The following is a 26,022-nucleotide window of genomic DNA, read 5'->3' as shown; positions in this document are numbered from 1 at the left end:
AGGGCAGGCAGCAGGAAGCGGCAAAGCAGAGGCCCAGACTTCCGGCTTCCTAGTTCTCACGCACGCCCGTCACCCGCTCTGCTACCTCTCGCCACCGCCCCTGCACCACCTGGACCACGGTCGTCCCATACAACAGAGCTGGAGAGTCCCCAGGGTTTTTCTGTGCCGTTCCCACGTGCAGATGCACGGGTGCCGTACAGCACCACGCCGCACAGGATGGTAGCCTGGGTGCACTAGGTGGCATCCCACAGCCCAGGGGGGCAGGAGGGTATACCGTCTGGGTTTGGAAAGTGCCATCTACGACTCTCCCCAGGATGCATTTCCCAGGAGGGATCCCTGCACGGGCTGTGATTCGCTAAGCAGTTCCGTGAGCCAGGCTCTAGGCATTTTCCATAGGTTATCAACAGCCTTTTCTTTCATTCACCCATGCATTCGGCAAGTACAGAGCACGCGCCCATGTGTTTCTTCTCTTGGCCACAGGAACTCCTGGACGGGACGCTGGAGGCTGGACCCCTGCGGTGGGGCAGGCACAGGATAGATTTCATTCTCCCTGGCTTTGGGTGCAGATTCGGGTGTTGAGGTTTGAGTAGTGGTCTGCAGGGTGGGGACCCGGGAGATGAGGATGGGGGCCTCAAAGGCAGCACACCTGGCTTGGGAAGGGGGCGCCAGCTTCTCGGGATGATGGAAGGTTCCATGAGCAGCAAGAAAAGACACTGAGCGAGCAATGGAATGGTCACAAAGAACGACCGGAAATGCGGCTGTGAGATCCAGACCCACCCACTTCTGCAGGGGAGAGACAGACGCGGGAGGCGCTTAGCTACCAATGGGCAGGAAGCTACCAGTGGCCCTGTCTGTGCGGGGCCCCTTGCCGCAAGTGGCTGAGTCTGCGGGGACCCCGTGTGCCCTTTACTGTCTCCCTCGCCTGCTGCCTGATCCCTTCTGATAGACGGGGCGGGGGGGGGGGGGCGCGATCACTCAGCAGGATGCTCGGCGCAGGCGACGTCTCGCCGAATCATCGTTCCTGCTCCTTTCCTCCTGGGAGCTGTCAGGGAGGCGGACGGGCTGGAGACACGTCCCTGGGCAAGGGCAGCTGGAGCCGCAGGGCTGGATGTAGGGTGTGGGTGGGAGCGGCTGTCAGGGTGCCGGGCACGGGTCAGCCTGCCGGAGGGGCAGGGAAACAGGCAGGGACGTGGGAGGAAAACGCAGCCGAGTCTTCTGCCGAAGCCGTGCAGGATAGCTCCCTCTGTGTGATGGCTCCGCGGCTGGCTGCAGGGGGACAGCACCTGGCGCAGGTGAACAATGGCTGGCTGCAGAGGGATAGCACCTGGCACAGGTAGACAATGGCTGGCTGCAGGGGACAGCGGCTGGCGCAGGTGGACAATGGCTGGCTGCAAGGGGACAGCACTTGGCGTAGGTGGACAAAGGCTGGCTGCAGGGGACAGCGGCTGGCTGCAGGGGACAGCGGCTGGCTGCAGGGGGACGTGACGGCCATGGCCTGAGACGCTGATGGCAGAGCAGTCCCATTTTGCTTCTCTGCACCATCTGGGCACCTGCCCGCTGCCTGCTTCCCGTGCTCTGTTGTCTTCCTTCTCCCTTCTCCTGGGATGCTGGCCACGGGACTGCCAGGCACACACGTTTGCAATCAGAATGGACAAATCCCAGGCGAGGGATGGCTGGGAGCCATGGCCGTTGGCCATGTCTGGCATCGTGGTTCCCTGGGAGCACCGGCTGCTGTTTGATGCTTTTCTGAGTGTCGGATGGCTGGGGTGAATAATGATATGGTGGGAAAATTCTCTCCAGATGGAGAAGTCGGCGTCACCGCGCTCCCCACAAGCAGCAGCCGCCCTTCCGGAAGCTTCACTGATGCCCCTTCCTCAACACGAGACGGGAGCCTTTCTTTCCTCCCCTGGCCCCGAGACTGGATGAGGAAGGAGACCCGGAGGCCTGAGGGTGGGGGTGGAGAAGGGAGGGAAGACCCTTTGCCTCCTTCTAGAACTGGGTGAGAGAGAAGTCGGATTCAAATGTGTGTATCTGCAGAGTAAGGTACAATGCGTACGCAGAGTAACACAGCGGCAAAAGCGTACAACTGAATGAGGCTCAGCAAAGGGACAGACCCGGTGACCAAGACCCCGACCACGGTGTGGGACAGGCCCACCTCCACAAGAGAGTCTCTGCTGTTCACTACACTCAGCACCACCCCACTCTGATTTCTCTCGCTATTATTTAAACTTTGTTCTAGAATTTTCTACCTTCCTTTGCTCAGCACAATGTTTTTGATACTTGTATGCATGCGCAGAGTAAGTCTTTGGTCTGTCAATCTTCAATGGGCAGGCTACACCACCACATTTAATCTACTCTGCTATTGACCTTGACGGGCATTGGGATATTTCCATTTTTTTTAAGATTTATTTGAAAGTCAGAGTTACATAGAGAGAGGAGAAGCAGAGAGTCTTCTGTCCGCTGGTTCACTCCCTAATTGGCCACAATGGCCGGAGTTGAGCCAATTTGAAGCCAGGAGCCAGGAGCTTCTTCTGGGTCTCCCACGTGGGTGCAGAGGCCCAAGGGCTTGGCCCATCTTCAACTGCTTTCCCAGGCCACAGCAGAGAGCTGGATCGGAAGTGGAGCAGCCGGGACTTGAACCGGTGCCCATATGGGATGCTGGTGCTTTAGGCCAGGGCGTTAATCCGCTGTGCCACAGCGCTGGCCCCAAGGGATATTTCCATTTGATTATGAATAAAGCTGCTAGGTACCTTTTTGTACACAGGTGAATGCCTAGAACTGGACTTGACCTTCCCAGGAGACGCTAAGCCGTCTCCCGAGATCACGTCACTTTACGCACTCAGCTCCGACGCGCGCGTTCCTGTTGCTGCATTCTTGCCAGCGTTTGCTGTTGTCGGGCTTCTTCCCTTTCCGTTTTCTTGTTCCATTCTGATGAGTGTGCAGTGGCGACTATTTCAGATTTCCTTTTTGAGAGGGAGGGAGAGAGTGTGCTCCGTCAGCTGGTTCACACCTCGAATGCCTGCTCTGGCCAGGGCTGCATCACGGTCAAAGCCAGGAACCAAGAGCTCCATCCAGGTTTCCCACGTGGGTGGAGGAACGCGGTCGGCTGAGCCAGGGTCTGCATCAGTAGAATCTGGAGCCAGGAGCAGGGGCTGGGAATCAAACCAGGCACCCTGTGCGTCTTAGCCGGAGGCTGACTGCCGACTGCTTTCACTGTGGCTTTAAGAAATTTTTTTTTAATTTATTTATTTGACAGATAGAGTTAGACAGTGAGAAAGAGAAAGGTCTTCCTTCTGTTGGTTCACCCCCCAAATGGCTGCCATGGCCGGCACACTGCACTGATCCGAAGCCAGGAGCCAGGTGCTTCCTCCTGGTCTCCCATGCGGGTACAGGAGCCCAACACTTGGGCCATCCTCCACTGCCCTCCTGGGCCACAGCAGAGAGCTGGCCTGGAAGAGGAGCAGCTGGGACTAGAACCCGGTGCCCATATGGGATGCCAGCGCCGCAGGTGGAGGATTAACCAAGTGAGCCGCGGCGCCGGCCCCTCGCTGTGGTTTTAATCCACACTCCCCTGTGACTAATGATGTTGAGCATGTTTTCAATTGTTTATTAACTGTCTTCTGTGAAGTATTTGACCAAGACTCGTGGCCAAAGGGCAAAGTTTTGAATTGGCCTGGACTGTGTTTTAGGCAATAAAATGGGACTTAGCAAGTGACCAGAATGTAGAGGCGTCTGTCCGGGATGCCACCAGGGGACAGGGAAGGGTCTAAGCCTGAGATAGAACGTGCTCGCAAGGTAGTGGTGAGAGAGGATGTAGCTAGTTCCTGGTTATGGATGGCTTTCCAAAATTAAATAAATTAGAATTAGGCCGGGCAGGAAGAGGTGACCTTATGCATTGCCCACGTAATGCTTGGCTCTGGGCCCTGTCTCTGCCTTGCTGGCCAAGCTTCGTCCACCCTGGACCTCAGTTTTCGGATCCGTGGCCTGGCGATGGCCGTGTCTCGGGGGCCTACCAGGACCCCAGCCCGTGCTCACGGCACACGGCACGAGCCGTGCGACCGATACTGAGTCACTCGCTGGGAGCTGCCCCCTCTGCCTCCTTGCTATTTGACGATCCCTAAGTCCCGGTGAGCTCCTGTGGCACCAGACCCCGTCTTCCTCCTCTCTGCTTGAGTCTGCCACTCATCTGGGACGTGGATGGAGTGGACTGTTTTCTGGGAGATGCAGCAAAGGCCCGAGAGCCTGGTGCCCCCACAGGTGACCTCTCACGTGGATGCTGCGGGCTGGGGAAGGGAATCTGGGCAGTTGTCCCTGCTCGGATCCCATCCGAGAGCCCTCGGAAATCAGTCCGCCATGTCCGTGGGTTCCACACTCATGGATTCAACCAATCGTAGAATGAAAACTTAAAAAAAAACAAAACACTCATGCATCTCTGCTAGACATGCAGGCTTTTTTCTTGTCATTATTCCCTAGCCTAGACGGACTCACAACTGTTTCTGTGGCATTGGCATTGCAGTCGGCATTAGATGATTGAAAGTGCATGGAGCTGGTGCCGCGGCTCACTAGGCTAATCCTCTGCCTTGCGGCGCCGGCACCCTGGGTTTTAGTCCTGGTCGGGGCGCCGGATTCTGTCGTGGTTGCCCCTCTTCCAGGCCAGCTCTCGGCTGTGGCCCGGGAGTGCAGTGGAGGATGGTCCAAGTGCTTGGGCCCTGCACCCCATGGGCGACCAGGAGAAGCACCTGGCTCTTCCCATCGGATCAGCGCGGTGCACCGGCCGTGGCGGCCATTGGAGGGTGAACCAACAGAAAGGAAGACCTTTCTCTCTGTCTCTCTCTCTCTCACTGTCCACTCTGCCTGTCAAAAAAAAAAAAAAAAAAAGTGCATGGGACACAGGCATGGGTGCCAAGCAAACGTCACACCATCTCCCACAGGGACTGAACACCCACAGACTCTGGGACCCACGGGGGGCCCTGGAACCCACCCTCCTGCAGACTGCCCGCTACTGCTTTCTGCCCAGACTCAGCCTGCTGGGCCCGGGCGAGAAAGCCTCATGGTTTTCTCCGACGATTTGCTCCTTCACATAGAATAAGTAGCTGCTTCCTCAGGTCCGGCTCCAGCTTCTGAGTTATTATTATTATTATTATTTGGTTGACTTGACACAACAGATACAAAAAAGTAAGCGTGCACACTCTGTATTAATGTGTGCCATAAAGGTAGCAAGTGTCTTTAATTTCGGCAGCTCTGGTGTGTTCCTTCTTCATTTCAATGACGTCAGCACAGAAGGCCCAGGGAGAGGAGTCCGGTAATAAATAGGGCGTGGCTGGCGCGCAGGCTGTGACCGCCACAGACCAGCCCTACTGGCACGTGGCTTTTTGGGAAAACCACTTCAAAAAGCTCCCAGATTAAAGTTCCGATAGGGATACTTTCTGTGTGCCGGGTTCTGAATTCTGCAGCATGTCGGCGCGGGAGGAAGCAGGGGAACTCAGGGACTCCAGGGTTTGAAAGTCCTGCGTCCACGGAGCGTTGCTGGGCCCTGGGCGTGCAGACCATCGTCAAGAGCGGGAGAAAGAAATGGCACCGTGCAAAGGTCAATGACCCCCTCTCCACAATGGGCACAGAAATTAAGGATGGCCCCGAATCTCCCACGTAGACGCAGCTTGCAGGGAAGGTAGCCCCTTCTTGTCAAACTGGCAGTTTATGCAACCAGCCCGCCTTGGGGTCCGACTCCCGGAGTCTCTTTGGAGCTGCGAAGCCCTGGCCACACCACCAGTGCTTTCTGGCGTCCGTTCACTTGGTCTCCTTCAGGGGAGCCGGCTGTGTGATTGCGGAGGTGTTCAGGGGCTCTTTCCCGTTACAATCACCGGTATGGAAGGTCTTACCCAGGTCTGCTTGAACCTCTGCTGGGTCCATCGCTTCTCTGAAACGTTCCCCAATAACCAAGATGAATCCAGATGGCAAATTAAATAGGAAAAAGACAGACTCGCAGCCAGAGCCACGCAGAGAAGATAATGAGACAAAAAAGAAGAAAGAGGAGGAACGGAAGAAGACAGAGGAAAGAGATTTTTCCCTTTTAAATGCCCCCTCTAACACAAAGGCATTTGAAAAGTCCTTCTCAGGCTAGGTCCTGGAGCCAAATGATTCTGGAAAGACCCAGTGAGACCAGGAGATTAGCTGCCGTTGCAGAGTGCGAGCCGAGCGGCTCTAACGACCTGCACACGGCCTCTGGGCCTCGTGACGGCCACATGTGAGCTCCTTGGCTCACCTAAGGGCTCTTGTCAGGAGTCCCAGGACCCTGTACCACTCTCATCTCTGCATAAAGACAACTTCATCTCTCCAGTAAAAATAAAAACTGAACTGATTTGGTATCCCAAAGTTATTTTAGATTTCCAGAAGCGTTGCAAGGGTAGTATGGCGGATTCGCTCTTCACTTACCTTCCCCTAATAGAACTCGACGTCATGTTATTACGCCACCTTTGTTAAAATGAAGAAATTAACATGGGCTCCACACAGTGAACCCAACTGCAGACTCTGGCATTTGGATTTCGTGACTTTTCCCACTGATGTCCGTGTTCTATTCCAGGATACAATCCAGGAGATTATGTCGCACTTAGGAAACTTAATTTTGAATAAAAGAACTCAAGGCCTGCTTTTCTGGGGGCTGGGGAGCAGTGTTGGTGCTTAGACATGGAGGATGAGCACAGGAGCTCTCCGACTGGGGACGTGGAGCCGGAAGTCCTGGGAGGCCCACACAGCTGTGGCTCGGAGGGCTGAGGACCAGAGGGGAGAGAGCTTCCCAGACAGGGGACTTTGCAGGAGGCCCCTTGAGGACTGATGAGTATGTGGATGGAGGAACCACCTAGCACCCCAGGACGGGCCAGTGCTCATGTATGCGTGGGCCCAGGAATCCTATCTGTTCTCAGCAAGCAAAGCACGAAACCCCAGGGAATAACCAATGTCCTCTTAGTGGAGAAAACAAACCGACCTTGCACAGTTTCTGCTCTAATTCCACCTAACGAAGCTCACAAGACCCAAAGGGTGAACCCGCTTTGCAGCAACTTTACATCCCAGAGCGGAGATCAAGAACGCTGATAAGAACACAAAAATATTCAGCACCCAATGAAACAAAGAGAAAAAAGTCATCCAGAACTGGCCCAGAAATGACACAGATGACGGAATCGGTACACAGGGCCACTAAAATCGTTGTTGAAACTGTACATGTGCGAGAGGCTAGAGCGAAGGCTGAGCCTATTAAGATATGCAAGAGGTGACCGACTTTTTTGTTTTTTTTTTGACCGGCAGAGTGGACAGTGAGAGAGAGAGAGACAGAAAGAAAGGTCTTCCTTTGCCGTTGGTTCACCCTCCAATGGCTGCCGTGGCCGGCACGCTGCAGCTGGTGCACCACACCGATCCGAAGGCAGGAGACAGATGCTTCTCCTGGTCTCCCATGGGGTGCAGGGCCCAAGGACCTGGGCCATCCTCCACTGCACTCCCTCACCACAGCAGAGAGCTGGCCTGGAAGAGGAGCAACCGGGACGGAATCCAGCACCCCGACCAGGACTAGAACCCGGGGTGCCAGTGCCAAGAAAGCTCTGTTAACACCAGACTAGATTTTAGGTCACAGAGCAAGACTAGACATAAAGCATATTATTTCATAATAGCAGAGTCACAAAACAGCTGTGTATAGATTTAAAAGCAGCAAAGTCATACAGAGGAAGGTTTCTAACTACAAAGGGATCAAACTAGAAATCAGTAATAGAAAGATACCCAGAAAGTCTCTGAAAATTGGAGACTGAAGCACAGGTGTCTGTTCACCCATGATTCAACTTAAAATGCAAAGGGAAATTAAACTGGTTGAAAGCACAACACACCAAAGTTTGAGAGACTGAGCTGACATGACGTGCAGCGGGGCAGGTATAACATCAGAAAGTCTACTGAGAAAATGGGAAAATCCTCAAATTAATTAGTAACATTGGCTTCCACGTTCAGAAACTAGAAAAAGAACATTAATGAAACCCAATAAAAGCAAAGAAAGGAGATTAATTGATATCACAGTGGAAATTAATGAAATAAAAAAACAGAAAAGCAGTAGAGAAACTCAACGAAACCAAAAGAAAGACAGATGGGGGGACAAATTCCAATCTCATAGTGAGAGAGCTGATATCGCTGCAGATCCTACAGTCACCACAAACTAGATGATGAATTTCCTAAAAGATACAAGCTACTAAACTCACTCAAAAAGAAGGAAACAGACCAAGTACGAGTAGCTCCATGTAAAACAAGGAAATAGATTTCCAGGTTATAAATCTTCTCACAAAGAAAGCTCATAGGTTCAGTGACAAATTCTACAGGACATTTAAGGAATGAATGATAGCAATTTTACACGGGGCCTTCCAGAAAACAGGTGAGGAGGGAATTCGTCCCAAACCACTTTTGTGGCCAGCATTACTCTGATAGTGAAACCAGCAAAGATGTTACAAGAAAGTAAGACTGCAGATCCGTATCTTTCATGAACACAGATGCAGATATTCAACACTGTTTCAGGATAAACCCAACAATACATGCGAAGGATATTCCCTCGTGTGCAAGTGTGGCTTCGCCCAGGAATGCAAGGTTGGTTTGATATTTGGAAGTCGACCAACGCAAATCATGTATCAACAGATTAAAGATATAGACCACATGATTGTCTCCATAGACGTAGGAAAAGTAAGAAAAATCAGTATCTATTCATACTACAAACTGTCAGTACACAAGGAAGAGAATCTCTTCATTTCTGAAAAAATATCCACAAATCAGTTAATAGTGGAAGATGTCATGCTTCCCTATAAGATCAGGAACAAAGAAAACTTCTGCTCATGCTACTTCTTATTTTATTTTACTTTATTTTTTATTTTGAGGAGGGAGAGAGAGAGAGAGAGAGAGAGAGCGAGCAAGTGAGTACTTCCATTGTTGGTTCATTTCCCCAGTGCCTGCAACAACCAGGACTGCTTAGGGCTGAAGCCCATCGCTGGGAGCTGATCCAAGGCTCCCACAGGGTGGCAGGAGCCCAAGCCATGAGCCGTCACTGCTGCCTCCAGGGTCTGCAGCAGCAGGAAGCTGGAGCTGGGTCCCGAACCCAGGCGCTCCGATGCGAAACCCTGTCGCTCAGCTGGGTGGCTGCTCTAGTGTTTCCGCTCATCACTGCACTGCAGGCTCCAGGCAGTGCAATAGGCAAGAGGAAGCAGTAAAAGGCATCCAGGTGGCAAAAGAAGTAAAACTGTGTTTATTTTCAGAGATGTGTTTGCCCACATAGATATCCTATGGAATTTACAAAAAAGCTATTAGAACAATTAATGAGTTAGCAAGATTCCAGGATACAAGATTGATATACAAAATAAATGATTATCAATTTTATAGTAGCAACACACAATCAGAAGTTGAAATTTAAAAAACTACCATCAGAGGCCGGCGCTGTGGTATGGTGGGCGGGGCTGCCACCTGCAGTGCCGGTATCTCATGTGGGCACTGGTTCGAGTCCTGGCTGCTTCACTTCTGATCCAGCTCTCTGCTGTGGCCTGGGAAAGCAGTGGAGGATGGCCCAAGTCCTTGGGCCCCTGCACCCACATGGGAGACCAGGAATAAGTGCCTGGCTCCTGGCTTCGGATCAGTGCAGTTCTGACTGTTGCGGCCAACTGGGGAGTGAACCAGTGGTTGGAAGACCTCTCTCTCTCTCTCTCTCTGTGTGTGTGTGTGTAACTCTGCCTTTCAAATAAATAAATAAATCTTTTAAAAACCTACCATTTGCAATAGCAACAACAATGTGAAGTACTTAGGAAATCCTACATAGCGCACGCACGTTCTGTGTAATGAAAACCAACGCCCAGCGGGGGGAGCTCAGGGAAGGCCCGAGTGACCGGAGGCCGCTTCGTGCTCACGGGTCGCGAGCCTCTGCATTGCTACGATATCGGTGCTGCCCGTGATCTGGAGCACGCCGACGCAGAATGCAGCAGCCTGGCCAAAACGGGTGCCTCGCCTCAGTGGCAACAGCACCACAGCGGACGCACGCTGGCGATCCCCGGGCCTGCAGTTCTGACACACTAGCCGACAGCAGGCCGTGCAAAACTTTTCTTTAATAAAACTTGCCAGAGTTTGTTTAAAAAACTTCATATGGAAATACAAACGAGCTAGAATAGCCCAAATAACTGACAGAGAAGAGCAAGGCCTGAGAATTCACAGGACCTGGCTTGAAGACTTAGTATGACATCACAGTGTACAAGACAGTGCGGCGTCCAAATAGACCAGCGGATCAGAGCGATGCAGGGATCCAGGGGAGGGGCTCTGCCATGCTCCGCGGTGACCTCGCAGGTGCCCACGCAGGCCAGCGAAAGCTGGAGCCACCGCTGGACCCGAATCTTGGCAGCACCGCTCTTACTCTCTACGGGGAACTGCTCCGAGGCCACTGCTGCTCCTTCCCAGTGTGCCCCGCGAGGCTGCCAACAGACAGTTTCTTGTCCACTGCTGGGTTCTGGTGGCTTCCGGGCTCCCCCCTTCAGAACAGAGCTGAAACGCTCGGCTGACGCTGATCTGGCCCGTGAGGGGCCTCCAGCAGCTCCTGCTGCTGTTGCAGCCCCTTTTTCTTCTTCTTCTTTTTAAAGATTTTATTTATTTATTTGAGAGGTAGAGTTGCAGACAGTGAGAAAGAGAGAGAGAGACAGAGAGAACAGTCTTCCCTCCATTGGTTCACTCCCCAAATGGCCACAATGGCTGGAGCTGTGCCGATCAGAAGCCAGGAGCCAGGAGCTTCTTCCAGGGCTCCTATGCAGGTGCCCAAGCACCTGGGCCATCCTCCACTGCCCTCCCGGGCCACAGCAGAGAGCTGGACTAGAACCAGTGCCCACAGGGAATGCCGGTACCACAGCGGAGGATTAACCTAGTGTGTTATGGTGCTGGCCTCAGCCCCTTCGGTTTTCATCTCATCCTGCCTGGCGTGGGAGGCCAGGACCATCAGGAGCTGGTGGCTTGGGCTTGTCCTCCAAGTGGGTCCCTGTGTCTTTTGCAGGCTAACCAGTTAGATGTTTCCCTGCCTTGCGTGTTCTGGACAAGAGTCTGGAAATAAGCCTATGTGTATTTTACTGATGGGTTTCTTGAAAAAAACAGCTTTTGGACAAAGTTGCAAAGGCAGCCTACTGGAGGAAGCAAAAGCATTCCACAAAACCATGCTTAGAGATCAACATTCAAATGAGAAAGTGCTTCAATCCATACCCACACCACACCCAGAAATTAACTCAATGTGGGTCATAAACTCAAATATAAAATTACAGAATTGAAGATAACAAAAGAAAATCTTTGCAATCTTGGGTTGGGTTAGGCAAAGATTTCTTTAGATGCTATAATCCAAAACAAGTCCTAAGAGAAAAAAATTCGATATATTGGATTCCATCCAAAGTAAGAACTTTTTGGCCTGGCATTGGGACTCTGGTTGGCTTTGGTCTCCAGCTGCAGCTCCTGATCCTGGAGGACCTGGGTTTGATTCCAGGCTCCGGCTCCTGACTCCAACTTCCAGTCAGTGCAGACCCTGGGGGCTGAGTTCCTGCTACTTAGCTTGGACAACCGGATTAGGTCCCCAACTCTCTGCTTCAGTCTAGCACAGCGCTGGCCCAGCCCTGGCCCAGCCCTGGTCACTGAGGGCATTTGAGGAATAGGCCAGTGACTGAGAACTCTCTTTTTCTCTCCCTAATAAATTCACTAATTCAACAAAATAAAAAAAAATTAAAGAATTCTGTTCTTCAAAAGATACTGCTAAGAGAAGAAGATATAAGGCAGAGCCTGGGAGATAATACTTAGAAATCACATATCTGACAAGGGACTTGTATCTAGAACATATAAAGAAAGCTCACAAATGTATAAGAAAACAATTGACCCAATTTTTAAAATTAGAGAAAGATCTGAACAGACATTTCACCAAAGACAAAGTGGGTGGCAAAGAAGCACACCGACAGAGGACCAGCGTCTCATCACGGGAAAGCAGGTCCAGACTCTGCACACCTGTGAGGTGGCCTGTGATTAAGGACCGAGCATACTAACACACCAAGTCCTGGTGCAGGCGTGAGGCAGCGAGAGGGTTCCACATCCACGCTGGGATGTAAGACGGGCAGGTGCACAGCAGGTGCATCCCCAGTGGAGGCGCCAGTCAGAGTCCCAGCTGCTCAGTGTCTGACCCACTCCCTGCTGATGCCCCTGGGAAGGCAGTGGAGAAGGCCCCCACCACCCACGTGGGAAACCAGGACAGAGTTCCTGGCTCCTGGCCTGACCCAGACCTGCCTGGCTGTTGCAGCCATCTGGGGAGGGAACCAGAGAATGGAAGTTGTCTGTTTTTCCTTCTCTTCCTTTCTCCCTCTACCCTCCCTCTCTCTTCTTCTTCTCATTCTAAAGATGTATTTATTTATTTGAAAATGCTACAGGGAGAGAGAGGGAGAGACTAAGAGAGGGGCCATCCGCAGGTTCACTCCCCAGATGGCTGGGAATCGGCTGGGCCAGGCAGAGACCAGAGGCGGGAACTTCATCCCACGGGCTCTCCTACCTGGGTGGCAGGGGCCCCACTGCCGGGCTGTCCTCTGCTTGATCAGATCGCGCAGCTCAGCCCTTGGAATCCCAGGTGTTCATCTAACAGAAGCCAAAGTGATGCCCCTGCAGAGCTGGAACCCCGGTCCCCTGCACGGCCGTGTCTGTAACATCCCCAGGTGGGAAGCGGCCTGGTGGCTCTCAGAGCGCGAATGGGTGCATACGGGACCACCCACACCGTGGGTCACGACTCAGCTTCCAAGAGGAGTGGGTCACGGACGACGGCACAGGAAGCCGGACCGAGCGAGCACCTGCCACCCACCGGAACCCCCCCCCCCCCCAAAAAAAAAGTCTGGGGAGGCAGGGACGCACGGGGAGAGCGCGAGGCCAGGGGCGGAGGCCATGGCGGGTGGGAGGCGCCTGCGGGAAGACCCGCAGCTTCTGTGGCTCTCTGGCGGGGTCGGCGTCCGGTCACGCCGTGCCTGGTTAAAGCCAGGCGCACCTGACTTACGTCGGTTACACCCGGGAAAAGCCGCTCTGGGAAGAATGCGGTCACGGCGAGGCTGCGGTTCGCGGGAGCCCCGCACTCCGCCTGTGGCCTTCTGGCTTCGTCACCGCGGACGTAGAGGCCAGCGACGGCGAATCCGGCTCGGGTCCGTGCGCGGAATCTGCTACCCCGGTCCCGCATCGCCCCCAATGCGCGCGCGCGCGTGCTCCCCGGCACCTCCCCCCACCCGCCCGAGGAGCCGACCGTGGACGTCCCACTGTGACAATTACTCTGCATAAAGTTGTCATTAAAACCCTGATTCTCCAGCCCCCGATCCAACAGTGGCCTTCCAGAGTCCTCGGGCGCGCGTCCTCGGGCGCGCGTCCTCGGGCCTCCACCGCGCTCATTACCGCCGCGTGGCGCCGCCCACTCTCTATCAGGGGCTGATGGCCCTCAGGGCCGGGCTGGGTCCGGGGAGCCGCAGGCAGGGGCCAGGGGCTGGGGAGTGGCGGCCGGGGGCAGGCCTGAGGCCTAGAGTCTGCGATCGCTGATGTGGGCTCTGAGGCTCCGCCAAGTGTCCAGGCGGGGCTGGCGGCGGGAAGCGCCCGGGTTCGGGGCGGGAGTACTCACCCCAGCGAGGCTGCAGTGCGGCACAGGTGCAAGGGCGCCAGGCCCTCGGCGCTGCGCAGGTCCGGGTGTGCGCCGTGTTGCAGCAGCAGCCGGGCGCAGGCCGTGTGCGCCCCCAGGCAGGCCTCGTGCAGCGCGCCGCGGCCGCCGGGGGAGGCGTCGGGGTGGGCGCCGCGGCTGAGCAGGTGCCGCACGGAGGCCGTGTGGCCGTGGGCCGCGGCGATGCACAGGGGCGTGGTGAGCTCGCGCTTGTACTCGAGGGTCCAAAGGCCTGGGGGGAGAGGAAGGTCCGGTGTGAGGTGAGCTGGGGGCTGGGGGAGCTGACCACGGTGCCTGTTGGGCCTCAAGGGGGTGAAATTCTGTTCCAGAAATAGGCAGCAGGTGGGCACAGGGAGGTGACACAAGGGGCAGAGACCCGAGAGACATAGCAGGGGGCAAGAAAGACAAAGCCGAGTCAGGGTCCTGGAGGTGTCCAGAGCGGAGACGCAAGAGGGTTTTGCAGAATACGGGGGTGACTGGGGGATCCGGCAGAGCCCAGGAGTGGAAAGCAGACCATGCAGGGCGGACAGCGGGAGAACCCAAGTGCAGAACTCAATTTTCCAGGCTGGGAGGGCGGGCGGCTGCGGGGAGGGGAGACGGCTGCGACATCTCCCAGAATCCAGCCCTGGTGGGGGTGAGCCCCTGACCTCCCCCGTATCATTAAGGAGCAACAGCAGACGAAACAAACTGGCCCACATGCCCAAGACGGCTGCGGAGGAGGGCGCGGCGCGGCCGCCTGGAAGGAGCTGAGCTCTGGCAGCTCTTTGATGCGGCGTCCGCATTCAGTGCAGCTCTGGTTTGTTTCTTTGCGCTTTTTAGGGTGTGTGTGTGTGCGCGTGTGTAGGGTCGCTCTTTCTTGAGGGCTGAATGAGGCAGGTGCTATACATTTTACTTCTCTGAAAACTTTGGTGCTTTCAAAAAGCCCGGGGCAGGTTATTAGCGGCCAGGAGCGCTGGTGGAAGCGAGGCAGCCGTCCCCGGAGGACCCACTTCAAGGGACAGGATTTCACACGGCAGGAAGGCCTTCTGGTAACGACGGCAGAATCGATCGCTGGCTGTAATGAGCGGCACAGGACACCTTTTCACAGGCCACCTCCTTCCCCGGACCCATGCTGAGCGCTTCTGAAAGACCACTCATTAATTACCTCCCGGCATGTGGTGCCGAGTGCCCCCTGGCCCGCGTCCCAAAGGCCCAGCCTGCAGCTTGCTGCCCTCTCCGTGGGGGGCGTGGCGGTCTCTGGACCCTGGTGTGGACTGGGGGTGGCCCCAGGCTCTGGGGCCGGGGGCCTGCGGGGACCTGGGCTGCCCTCCCCAGCAAAGACCACGTCCCATGTGGAGGCGAAGGGTGGCTGTGGTCCCTATGACGATGCCTCTGTACCTGCAAGGGCCAACTCTGGGCTCCCTCCTTCTGTGTGCTCCCTGGGCTGTCAAGTGTACATTATGGCCTCCTCTAGGGGACGCCAAGTCCCCAGCCCAATCCCAGCTGCCCCCACCCTGGGTTCCTGAGTCTCTCCAAGGGTAGGCATTGGTTCAGCCACAGCACAGGGCCAGCACGCTTCTCCAGGTCCTGGAAGATGCTGGTGGGCGGCCCCCAGGCCTTCCTGAGAACTGGGCTTCTGCGACAGCTGTCTCCATCAGAGAGCCTGAATCTGCAGCCCAAACCCCCACCTGCTGGTCCCATTCAGCCACCAGGAAGAGCATGGATCAAGGTCTCTCTCCACGTGGTCCGTCCCCCTAAGCACCACTGCCAACATTCTCCTGGGACCCTGAGCTGGGTGGGCCAGCCTGCCACCTTGGAGGTGACCCAGGGCTGGCTGCACTCAGAGCAGCTCCTCCCCCAACACCTCCTCGCCAGGGGAGCTGGTGTTGACCTCCAGGGAGCCAGAGGGGTTGAGCACCTGGGTCCCTGCTCTCTGGTAGTCTGCACCTTGCTGCTACTGGCCCCATGGCGGAAGCCACGAAGCTGAGCCAAGGGCAAGGAACCAGGGCAGCCCTGAGCATTGCCTCCCCTCCCCCAGTCTGTGCCAGCCCAGCCTGGCACCAACTCTCTGGGCTTGTGTTTCCTCAGCAACAGCCCATGTCCCTTCTCTGTTGCTTGCTGTCGCTTCCTGTCCCTTCTCTGTTGCGGGCTGTCGCTTCCTGTCCTCTGGGTGGGCTGCAGAGGGGCAGCCGAGCTGATGGGGAGAAAGGTGTGGGAGGAAGGAAGGGCTAGACAGGGACTCAGCGTGTGAGAGGGCTCTGCCTTCGTAGCGACATGAAATGCGACATCTGAGCGTGTGCGTGTGGGTGTGTCCGGGACAGCCAGCTCTGCGTTGAGCAGAGGCGTCCTTGGGCTGGGACAGATGAAAGACAGGAGGCCAGAGGGACTCGGAGGGAGGTGGACGACCCGGCTAGGAGCCGCTGCTGCTGCTGCGTGGGCTGCTGGAACCGCTCAGCCCTTGGACAGCGTGTGCGGCGTCATCAGAACTGTGCCGTGTCGCCAGAAGCCCACCCTCCCGCATTCTTCGCCTGCCAGAACTCACGAGTCAGGGACACGGGACACTGGCCACTGGCCCACTGACCACAGCCTCTCAAATCCTTCTGCCGTGGCAGAGCTGTGTGGATTCCAGCACCCAAGCCGGCCTGGAGCCGTGTCAGATAGGGTACCCAGGGCAGACTGCCAGCCAAGAAGCCCCGCGGGCAGCCGTGTGGTCGGCAGGTGCCTGCTCGCCCCAGGTGGGGTGGGGGCTGTCTCTCCATTTGGGATCCTTGCTTGCTGCCTACTGCATGCAGGTAGCCAGTGGACCCTGAGACAGATGACCTCAGGATCCGGCTTTCCGCCCCTTTCCTCCCTCTGTCCCAGGCTCCCCAGGGAGGACCTGCCGCTGGCCCTGTGGTCGTCCTCCTGTGCGTGCCGGCTGGGCACCAGCTGCTGTGGCTGTCACCGAGTCACAGACGGGCCTTGTACAGAGCTGTGTGCCAGGGGCCTTCCCAGGGTGCAGCCAGAGGAGGGACTTCCCCCTTCCAGGTCCTGCCCTGCTGGTTGCCAAGACAAGAGTCGTCCAGCTCCTTCCTCAAGACGAGAACCGCGCCTGGCGTCAGCAGACCGGCATTTCTCACCCCTGCTTTGCCTTTCCCATTGGACGTCTCCCACGCCAGCAGCCAGGTGTAGACCCCACGGCTGTGCAGGCTCAGTTCCGCTAATTGACAGACCCCTCTCCTGGGGCTTGCTCAGCCCCGTGCTTTTTTTGGTTTTGTTTTGTTTTTCATTTTTTTGACAGGCAGAGTGGACAGTGAAAGAGAGAGACAGGGAGTAAGGTCTTCTTTTGCCGTTGGTTCACCCTCCAATGGCCGCTGTGGCCGGCGCGCTGCGGCCGGTGCACCGTGCTGATCTGAAGGCAGGAGCCAGGTGCTTCTCCTGGTCTCCCATGGGGTGCAGGGCCCAAGCACCTGGGCCATCCTCCACTGCACTCCCTGGCCACAGCAGAGAGCTGGCCTGGAAGGGGGGCAACCGGGACAGAATCCGGCGCCCCGACCGGGACTAGAACCAGGTGTGCCGGTGCCGCAGGTGGAGGATTAGCCTAGTGAGCCATAGCGCCGGCCCTAGCCCCGTGCTTTATGTGTGCTGTCTGCACACTGGCTGGGGTCAGCACCTCTGTAAAAATCAAGACAGGCACGGGTACCTGAGACTCCGAACGTGGCAGGGGATGCCACCTGCCACTCCATCTCGTCCGTGTGGATCTCAAACACCACGTCGGCGTCCTGGAAGTACTCGTCCATGAGGGCCCGGACGTGGTGCAGGTCTCCTGCGACCAGCGCGGCGTGGAACTCGAGCCCCGGGGACCCTGCTGTCGGCTCCCTGTCCATCTTCCCAAAGATTCGAAGTCTTCCTCTGGCTGGCTCTGGCCGTCTATCCATTTTGCAAGACGGCCGATTTCAGAAAAGCTTTTCAGGAAGGGAAAGGTGGAGGTGGGGCGTGTGAGCTATTTCCATTGTCATTACTCAATTGTCCCCCCGTTGGGACTCGATGTCGGTGTATTTATAGCTCCCGTGGACGCCGATGTGATGGTGGTTACTTGATATGGGCAGGGTCACGTGACCGGGGAGAGGCCACGCCTGTGATTGTACGGACGAGGTCAGGGACAGAGGCTGGCTCTCTGCCTGTCCAGGGCCGAGGCCCCCACGCACACTCGGTTGGGAGGGCTCCCGTCTTCATCCGGTGCATGACTGCCCAGCGCAAGTAGCACCGACTCCCATTGCCCGTGCAGACTGCATGAGCAACCTGTGAATGTGACGTCAGCGACCAAAACACCCAGCGAGTGAGTCAGTCCCCTCAGCGTGGAAAAGTGGGTGCTCTGTGGAGGGTTTGGAAGGGCAGCTGAAGCTCCGAGGGGAAGGAACACGCATCCGCGAAGCGCCAGGGGTGCACCGGACACCTTCAGTGGATTTGCGCCCTTACTGCGGTGACAACCGCGGGAGAGAAGCAGCCTGGCCGAGGCTGTGTGGTTCATCGGAGGTCTCAGACTCTGCCTTCCACCCCCAGCCCTGCTGCCCAGTTTCTGGGGTTTCTGCTTGCGTCAGTTCCCTTCTACGCAGGTGCAGATATGGACAACTCTTGCTCGCCACCGGAAGTCGGAACGGCTGACGAGGTTGTGCTAAGGCTGCTGTGCCGCGACGCCTCCTCGTCTCTCTGAGCTCCCCGGAAGGCCGAGTGGGCATTTGTGTCGGCTCCCGAGGCTGGACGACCTGGCCTCTTCCGCAGGGCTTTGCAGAGCCAAGGGAGCCCAGGAAAGAAGTCTTCCATCTTCCTTACACGGCATGGAAAACACACACCGTCGTCGGTTAGTACAGAGGTGCCTTGACTCCAGTTGGAAACTGAGCTACAGGCGTCAGTGTGCCTCACAGACTGGCCAAGGCCTGGAGGTTCCTCCCAAAAGGTGTCTCAGGCCACCTTGTGGAGCAGAGGTGCAGGGGTGAGGCCGGCTGGCTGGGGGGTGATGCCCTCTCACAGGCAGACAAGGGGCACTGGCCAGGCCTTGGAAGCAGGAGGGCGGGGGGACAGCTCTGGCGGGGGGAGCGGGTGGCTGTGCTGTGACACCTGGCCGAGACTCAAGGGCACACTGGGCTTAGCCCCCGGAGGCCTGGGAGAGCTGCAGGCAGGGAGCGGCCGCTCCCGAAGCCTTCACTGCCCGCCGTCTTACGGCCGGGCATCCCCCCACGGGGCTGCCCCTGGTGCCGTTGGCAGGCGAGGAAACCAGGACTTGCTCAGGGTTCCTGATTGGAGACAGCCAACCACACGCACCTCACTGGGAGGCCAGGGTTTCCTACCTTGTCCTCTGCACTGTCCCCTGTGCATCGCACCTCAGCGTGCGGCTCGGGGGTCCTGTGCTTGCCCTGCCCGAGCGGTTGCCTCTGCCTAGAATTCTGTCTTCCCCTCCTCTACTGGCTGGCCTGGTCCTCCCTCAGCACTCCGCTTAGCATACTGGGAGCCTGGGGTCCTGGCCATGCCCTGGACCACCCAGGCCCCGCCCGGCTTCCTGGGGCAGGCAGGGGTGGCTTCCTCACCACGTGGGGTTCTCCCTGCCTTGCCCTGTGAGTCCCGCCCAGAAGGTCCTTCCCGCGCATGTGTGGAGGAGTGAGTGCAAGGCTCTCTTAGCCGTTGCTTCTCCTAGCCTTGGCCCTCTGCTACTTTCCCTCTTAGGGAAGAACGCTGCCGTGGCCTGGATTCTCGGCCGGCTCAGGTGCACCTCGGACGCTCAGGGGAGGGCTCTGCCTTCTCGGCTCCACGAGGGCTCTTTAAGATGCTGCTTCTTTTTTTTAAAGATGTCATTTCTCATTTATTTTACAGGCAGAGAGGGAGAGAGGGAGAGAGGGAGATAGGGAGAGAGGGAGAGAGGGAGATCTCCCATCTACTGGCTCACTTCCCAATCCCCAGTCAGAAGCAGCAGGAAGCTGGGCGTTCACTCTGGGTCTCCCCCGTGAGTGGCAGGTGCCTGATCACGTGAGCCATCACCACTCCTCTGGTCAGCAGGAAGCTGGAGTCAGGAGCCAGAGCTGGACACGGAGCCCGAGTGCCCCCATAGGGATGTGGGTGTTTTAGCTGCTAGGCCAGACGAGTTCCTCTCCCCCGTCCGCTGAGCCCATGCCGGCGGTGGGGACAGCACAGGTTGTTTCAAGGGTCCGTCACGTGTCCCGGACGCTGCTGGGTGCCACGGACGGTGCGTGGGTGAAGAGGGTGCTACTGGGAACTCACGGCCGTCTCGGGGAGAAGAGGCCTTTGCAGGCACAGCCGCACCCTGGAGACTGTGCCTCCCCCTGCACACAGGAGGACGTTCCGGGCCGCAGTCGCCTGCTGGTCCCCTGCGCCCTGAAACACCGCCCGGCGGCTCTGCCCACCCAGTCCTCCGGAGCTCCTTTCTCGAAGCGCCGCTCTTCTGCCGGCTTCTTTTTCTCAGGCCGGTTGTTTGGGGTTCTAGGGGCCTTGACCGAGCGGGACGGTGATCCGACGAGCCCGTGGTGCTCCTCCCGAGGGAGGAGTTCTGGTACCTGAGTAATTTGTCACCGGTTATCTTCCAAAGGGGTGGGGCCCTGGAGGTCTGTCCAGGGATGAGAGCCGTTCAGACGGTCTCCTCCTCTAAATTTAGCTGCCCGAGTATTTGTCAGCAGCTCCCTAAATATCTGAGCTTGGTTTCCGTGGACAGAGGAGGAGTGCCGAGACAGACCTGGTTCTTCGTAGAGCTTTAAAAATAGCTCACGGTGGCCAGGCTTGGTTGCCTAAGTGGGGCCTGAACTTTGCTTCATGAGTGTGGCCAAGAGCTGGGGCAATTTTTTTTTTTAAGGACAAGAATAGCCACATTGTTGACCAGTGCCGCAAAGAAACAAACCAATCTGAAATACAATGCACTTATTCACCACTTATTTAATAAATACTTCGGGGACTTTTACTATGTTTTCAGTATGTCGTGAGGCGTTGGGGATTCAGACACACACACACACACACACACACACACACCCTGGCCTGCCAGGATCATGCTGGGAAAAAAACGACACTTAGAGGGCCCCGACAGACGGAAGTAGCTCTGACCTTCCTGCCAGCCCGCCGGGCTCGGCAGCCCTGGCAACAGCGCCCCTGCCCGACCCCGTGCCCTTGCTGCCTCCTCCTTGCTGCTGCCCCACAGCTCTGCCCCTCGTGCCTGCTTCAATCTCATCTCCTGCTGTCTTCCGGGCAGGGAGCTGGGTAGGAAGTGGAGCTGCTAGGACTTGAACTGGTGCTTGGATACGGATGCCGGCGTCGCAGGCAGCGGCTTCACCTGCTGCACCACGCACCAGCCCCCTTTTGCTTTTAGGCTCAGAGGTTGTTCGCGCTATGGATGTGTTGGTGTTCACACCCGAATTTGGGAGGCACAAATGGAGTTGTTTGAAGCTATCTTGGGACACGGGAGCAGGTCTGCCCTGGAGGAGTGGCTCCTTCCGGGGGGTGCCGCTCCCCGCTCGGGCACTCCCGGCAGCTTCTGTGTTTGCCTGGGGTGTTTCCCGTGACCTCTGTAGATGAGGTGTTTCCTTGGACTGTATGTGAGGGTGTCCAACATGGAACTGAAAGGACGGGTCTATTTTGGTGTAAACTTCTTTCATAACGTGCAAAGTACCTATTATGAAAAGACTAGGTGTGGGTTAAAATTTGCACCAAAATAAACTAATACTTTTAATTTAATTTGTCCATGAATATTTTTAAAGATTTATTTATTTATTTATTTGAAAGTCAGAGTTACACAGAGAGAGAGAGGGAGAGAGGTCTTCCATTCACTGGTTCACTCCTCAACTGGCCGCAACAGCCAGAGCTGCATTGATCCAAAGCCAGGAGCCAGGAGCTTCCTCTAAGTCTCCCATGCGGGTGCAGGGCCCAAGCACTTGGGCCATCCTCCACTGCCCTCCCGGGCCACAGCAGAGAGCTGGATCAGAAGTGGAGCAGCCAGGACTCGAACCAGCGCCCATATGGGATGCTGCCATTGCAGGCAGTGGCTTTACCCCCTACGCCACAGTGCAGCCTCCCTCTGTGAACGTTTTCAAGTATTCCCATATGTGCTGTCCTACACCTCGGCACACAATTGGCTCCTTCATTAAAAGCTGAATTTTAAAAAAATTTGCTATTGAACTTTTTGAAAAAGATTTATTTGTGCATTTGAAAGGCGCAGTGACAGACACACACAGAGCCCTTCCGTCCGCTGGTTCCCTCCCCAGACAGTCACGGCAGCCAGGGCTGGGCTAGGCCAAGGCTCCACGTGGGTGTCTCCCGTGGGAGCCAGGAACTGCAGCACTCGAGCCCGCAGCATGCGCCACCTCCCGGGTGCACTAGCAGGCAGCTGGATGGGGAGTGGGGCAGCCGGGGCCCGAGCTGGCGCCTCCTGACGGAGCGTGGGAGTCCCAGGTGCTCCCCCCGATCAGCTCGGGTGGCTTTGCTGGCTGGCTGGCTGGTTTTCCAGCAAGCCCTCTGACAGCACCACCCGGCAGGCTTGGCCGCCGCACGGACAGCCGCGTCTCCTTCATCTCACTGCCTCCTTCTCTGGTACGGCCATTACAATCCTCCCTTGCGCCCTGAAGCCTGGTTCCCCGCGTCCACAGGCCTGCTCGGTGTCAGCTTCTAGTCCCTGGGAGCTGGAGGAAATGCCTCTACACAACCGGCGTGTCTTTCTGGAGAGTGAGGGGTTCTGACGGGCACACTGTCCCCCAGATCGGCGCGTTTAATATCTCTAGTTCCTGAAACTATCCTATGGCACCTATCGCGGGGGGACTTCTCCTCGTGGACACTGGCACGCTTCCTTAACTGTGCCACGGCAGTGTCGGCCTGGGTGGGCAGGTCTGCGCTCCCTAGCCGCACGGTCTGTAAGCGACCACGTACTAAACTAAACGCAGCTGGCTGCGAGGCCAGCCTTCCCTGGCTCCGGTCCCCGAGTGCCTTTTCCTTTGGAGAGGTTTTTACAAGCAAGAGCCGGTGCAGGTGTGTCGGGTTCTGCTTTCCCGGCTTCTTAGGGCGCAAGCAATCCACCCTGTGGAGTAGACGCACAGACATTAGCCTGGAAAACACTAACCTCCTATCTGAATAACAATGTTAGCACATCACACCTCATTTAACAAAACATTAAAACATTGTACTTCCTCAGATCAAGTGCGTCTATTAATAATGACCCAAATTGTCTGCGCTAACTTCTCCGAGATGCAGAAATCTCATTCCCATCTCGTGGAGGAGCGGAGCACGGCGGGGTGGGGGTGGGGACACCCACCTCTGTCGCGGAGCCCAGAGCAGCACGGAACCGCAGTCGCCTCTCGGAAGTGACCGGGTTTCATCCGAGGTCCAGTGCTGTTTTCCTGGGTGGCCCAGGAGGGCTTTTGTGGAAGCTCAGATTTAAAGGTGACCTTGGACGCTGCGTCTCGGCCGTGGCCGAGCCTGGACCCCGGCGGCCAGGTCCCCGGCGGGTCCGACTGTGAGCACACAGCCCGGGGAGGCCATTTGTAGACTGGGGACATTGCTGGAACACGTGTCACCCAAGTGCTCCCTGATAAAAGTGACAAACTTGAACTGTCGTGGGGATTTAATTACATGATAAAATTGCAGCTCCTGCCTCTTGAGACAAATTGCACGTTCAGACTGATTGTTTTTTATGAATCTCACACAGCGCGCCCCAGCCTTCCCTCGCGAAGCTGGCTGGGTCTGATTGTTATGCCTCATCTTCCCTCACACCCCTCGCAGGAATGAGGAGCTGACGGACCCCGCGGTGTCTCCCAGCAGCCTCTGGGTCGCTCTGGGGCTCCGCATGGAAAGAGAGACAAGTTTCCTTTGATGGATTTAAAGTTCATTGTGCCCCCCACCCATTGGCAAACGATTGGAACTTTCAACATCCAACAGAAACATATGAAAAAATCATTATAGGAAATAAAAATGAATATGAAAAATGCCCCATTTTACTAATTTTAAAATGCAAGTTGAATTTTCTTCTCCATCAAATTGTGGAAGATTTTTTTAAAAATCGAGGTTTGGAAGAGGTTGGTGGTGCCGATGCTCTCACCGTCTGTGCGGGGGGCTCAGTTCCTGTTCAGAGGGAGGCGCCCAGGATGTGCCAAGTGCATCTTCCAGGTCCTAGGAGCGGAGGGAGGTGGAGAGCAGGGATCCTGGCCACCCCAAGGGGGAGGTCGAGGCAGCAGCCGCTAGCCACAGGTGGAAGGAAACCATCCCCCGTGCAGAGGTGCGGGCAGAGGATGAGGGTGCAGCAGGCAAGGTCTCTGGGTGGGGGTGGGCGGGTGGCAAGGACAAGGAGGGTTCCCTGCTCCGGGCGTGTCTGCTTCCTCCTCTTGCCTCAGTGCCGTGGCGCGGGCAGACAAGGCTCTTACAGGGCGGATGCTCAGGGAGCCAGCCTGCGGCGATTTCATGGTGCAGGGGGCTGGGCAGGGGGGTCTGATGGGAAATAAACTCCCTGCAGACGGCAGGCCCCACGTCCAGAGCCGGGGCGAGGGGCAGAGCCTAGAGCCTAGGCTGGGCGCAGGGCTGGGCTGACCCCACCTCTGGGGGAGGACTTGTCACCCCTGCCGTCAGCTCCTTGGCCTCAGCCGCAGAGAGCTGCCCACCCTTCCAGATCTGGTGACCGGTCCAGGTGTGGGTGCAGAGGTCCCGCCCTTTAGACCTGATGTGGGAAAGCCGTGAAGGGCACGTCAACTCCAAGGCCACCGTGGGACTAGCCATGGCACGGCCAGGCGGTGTCACAGAGTGCCAGCTCCTCTGCCCATCTGGCTTGCTAGGTGTTGATTCCAGGACACGCCCTGCTGGGCAAACTCACCACCAACTCTGCGAAGCCTTGGGAGTGGTTTCTCGAATCTCATTCTGCTGTGACCTTCTTCGTCTCTTGTTTGAACTCTGAATGAGAACTTCTCTTTATCCTGCGGCCGCTGGGCACTTTGTCTTCAATCCCTTCTCTCTGTCCTGCAGACCGGATACGGTCTCTGGGCCGCTTTCCACTCTGCTGGTTCTTGTTTTCCATCACTGGGGACCTGCTGCTGAGCTGGCTGGCGGTAGAACGAGGCCAGCGTCCGTCAAGGACAGCGGGCTCGCCCACTCCCTCTCGGCTCCATCAGTAGGCAAGGGGCAGACAGCGGGGGTCTCCTCCCTCGGGTCTCTCCTGCTCGGTCCTTCCCAGACGTGGGTGAGTTTTGTGACCCTTTCTGAATCACAAGATGCCGCTCCTCTGTGGAATGGCTGCTCACTGTCTTTCCACGGCAGCACGGAGCGCCGGGTCTGGAGTTCCTGGCCTCAGCGACACCGCCCACTTCTCTGCCTGGGGTTTCCTCCCCCCTCTGACCCGAATACCCCAGGGTCCGATGGCTGCCCTGCCCTGCCCGCTCTCCATTCACTGTTCTGCTCTGCGCACCGGGGTCCCCTTCCTTCCCATCACAGCCTCTCACACACACCTTCATCATTCCAGGCCCCACCCCAGGAGACCCCCACGGTTTGGTCCATAAAGACGATTTTCTCTCTACCGAGTGATATGGCAAATAACAGAAACCCAGACCAACCCCATGCAGGTGCTGGGGTTGGTGTTGGAGAGAGTGAGGTCGGCATTTCCGACTTCCGCCGCCGAGCACTCCGGGGCGGTCGCCAGCCTGGACGTGGGGAGGGAGGGCAGCCTCCCGCTATCGTCCTCACTCCTTTTTGTTCTCCCGGATCTCGGCAGTGTGCTTGGGAGTGACGCTAATAGGAGTGTGTCATCAGCATACATTATGTCTTTATTAGCCTGTTTCTCAATTTTGATTCTGGAAATAGTCTGATTTGGTCTAATTGCAATTGCGCCGCGTTCCACTGGCAGGGGCGGCTCAGCCTGGGGGGAGCTCCGGCAGGACCCTGTAGGGTTTTCTTCCTGCCCCTCTGCCTCTGACGCTGGACCATTAGCTCTGAGGCACGCATCTCATCTCATCCACAGTGCGACTCAACCTGATTGTGGGGAGAAGAGAAGCCCGGGCCGTGTGCCTTGTAGGAAGCAAAGACACATTTTAATTCTGGGTGCTGAGAGAGATTTCTCTGTATCTCAAGCAAGAGCTGCTGCTGCAGCCATTTTATTCCTAAATAATTTAACTATATTCAAAGATAATCTGATGTTATTGTAGGAAAGTGTATTTCTAATAAATTCCACTTGATCTGGGTGCATCAATTCAGGCAGCGCATAATTGAGTCTGTTAGCAAGGACTTTAGCAAGAATTTTGCAATCAGCGTTAATTAAGAAGATGGGACAATAATTTGTGCATAATTCCGGATCTTTTCCTGGCTTGTGAATCAAAGTAATAAGAGCGATGCTCGGGCTGGTGGTGGGATAG

General features: G+C 56.4%; 1 protein-coding gene across 2 annotated transcripts in view; it reads right to left on the bottom strand.

The window, feature by feature from the left end:
* ASB18 (ankyrin repeat and SOCS box containing 18) overlaps positions 1-26,022 on the bottom strand; it is a 57,464-nt gene that overhangs the window by 24,578 nt on the left and 6,864 nt on the right. The window contains exons 2-3 of one of the 2 annotated variants that reach the window (XM_070070004.2): positions 17,352-17,474; positions 13,655-13,922 (exon numbers count right to left, since the gene is read on the bottom strand). In XM_070070004.2, coding sequence (XP_069926105.2) covers positions 13,655-13,922; positions 17,352-17,474 — 391 coding nt within the window. The remainder of the gene's footprint in view (positions 1-13,654; positions 13,923-17,351; positions 17,475-26,022) is intronic. The other variant, XM_070070002.2, reaches the window with a different exon arrangement.

Source organism: Oryctolagus cuniculus, chromosome 3 (assembly GCF_051225735.1).
Source record: "Oryctolagus cuniculus isolate XC-2025 breed Fujian yellow rabbit chromosome 3, ASM5122573v1, whole genome shotgun sequence".
NCBI classification, from domain to species: domain Eukaryota; kingdom Metazoa; phylum Chordata; class Mammalia; order Lagomorpha; family Leporidae; genus Oryctolagus; species Oryctolagus cuniculus.
Note: the sequence above shows the minus strand (reverse complement) of the source record. Positions and strands in the feature narration are given on the sequence as shown.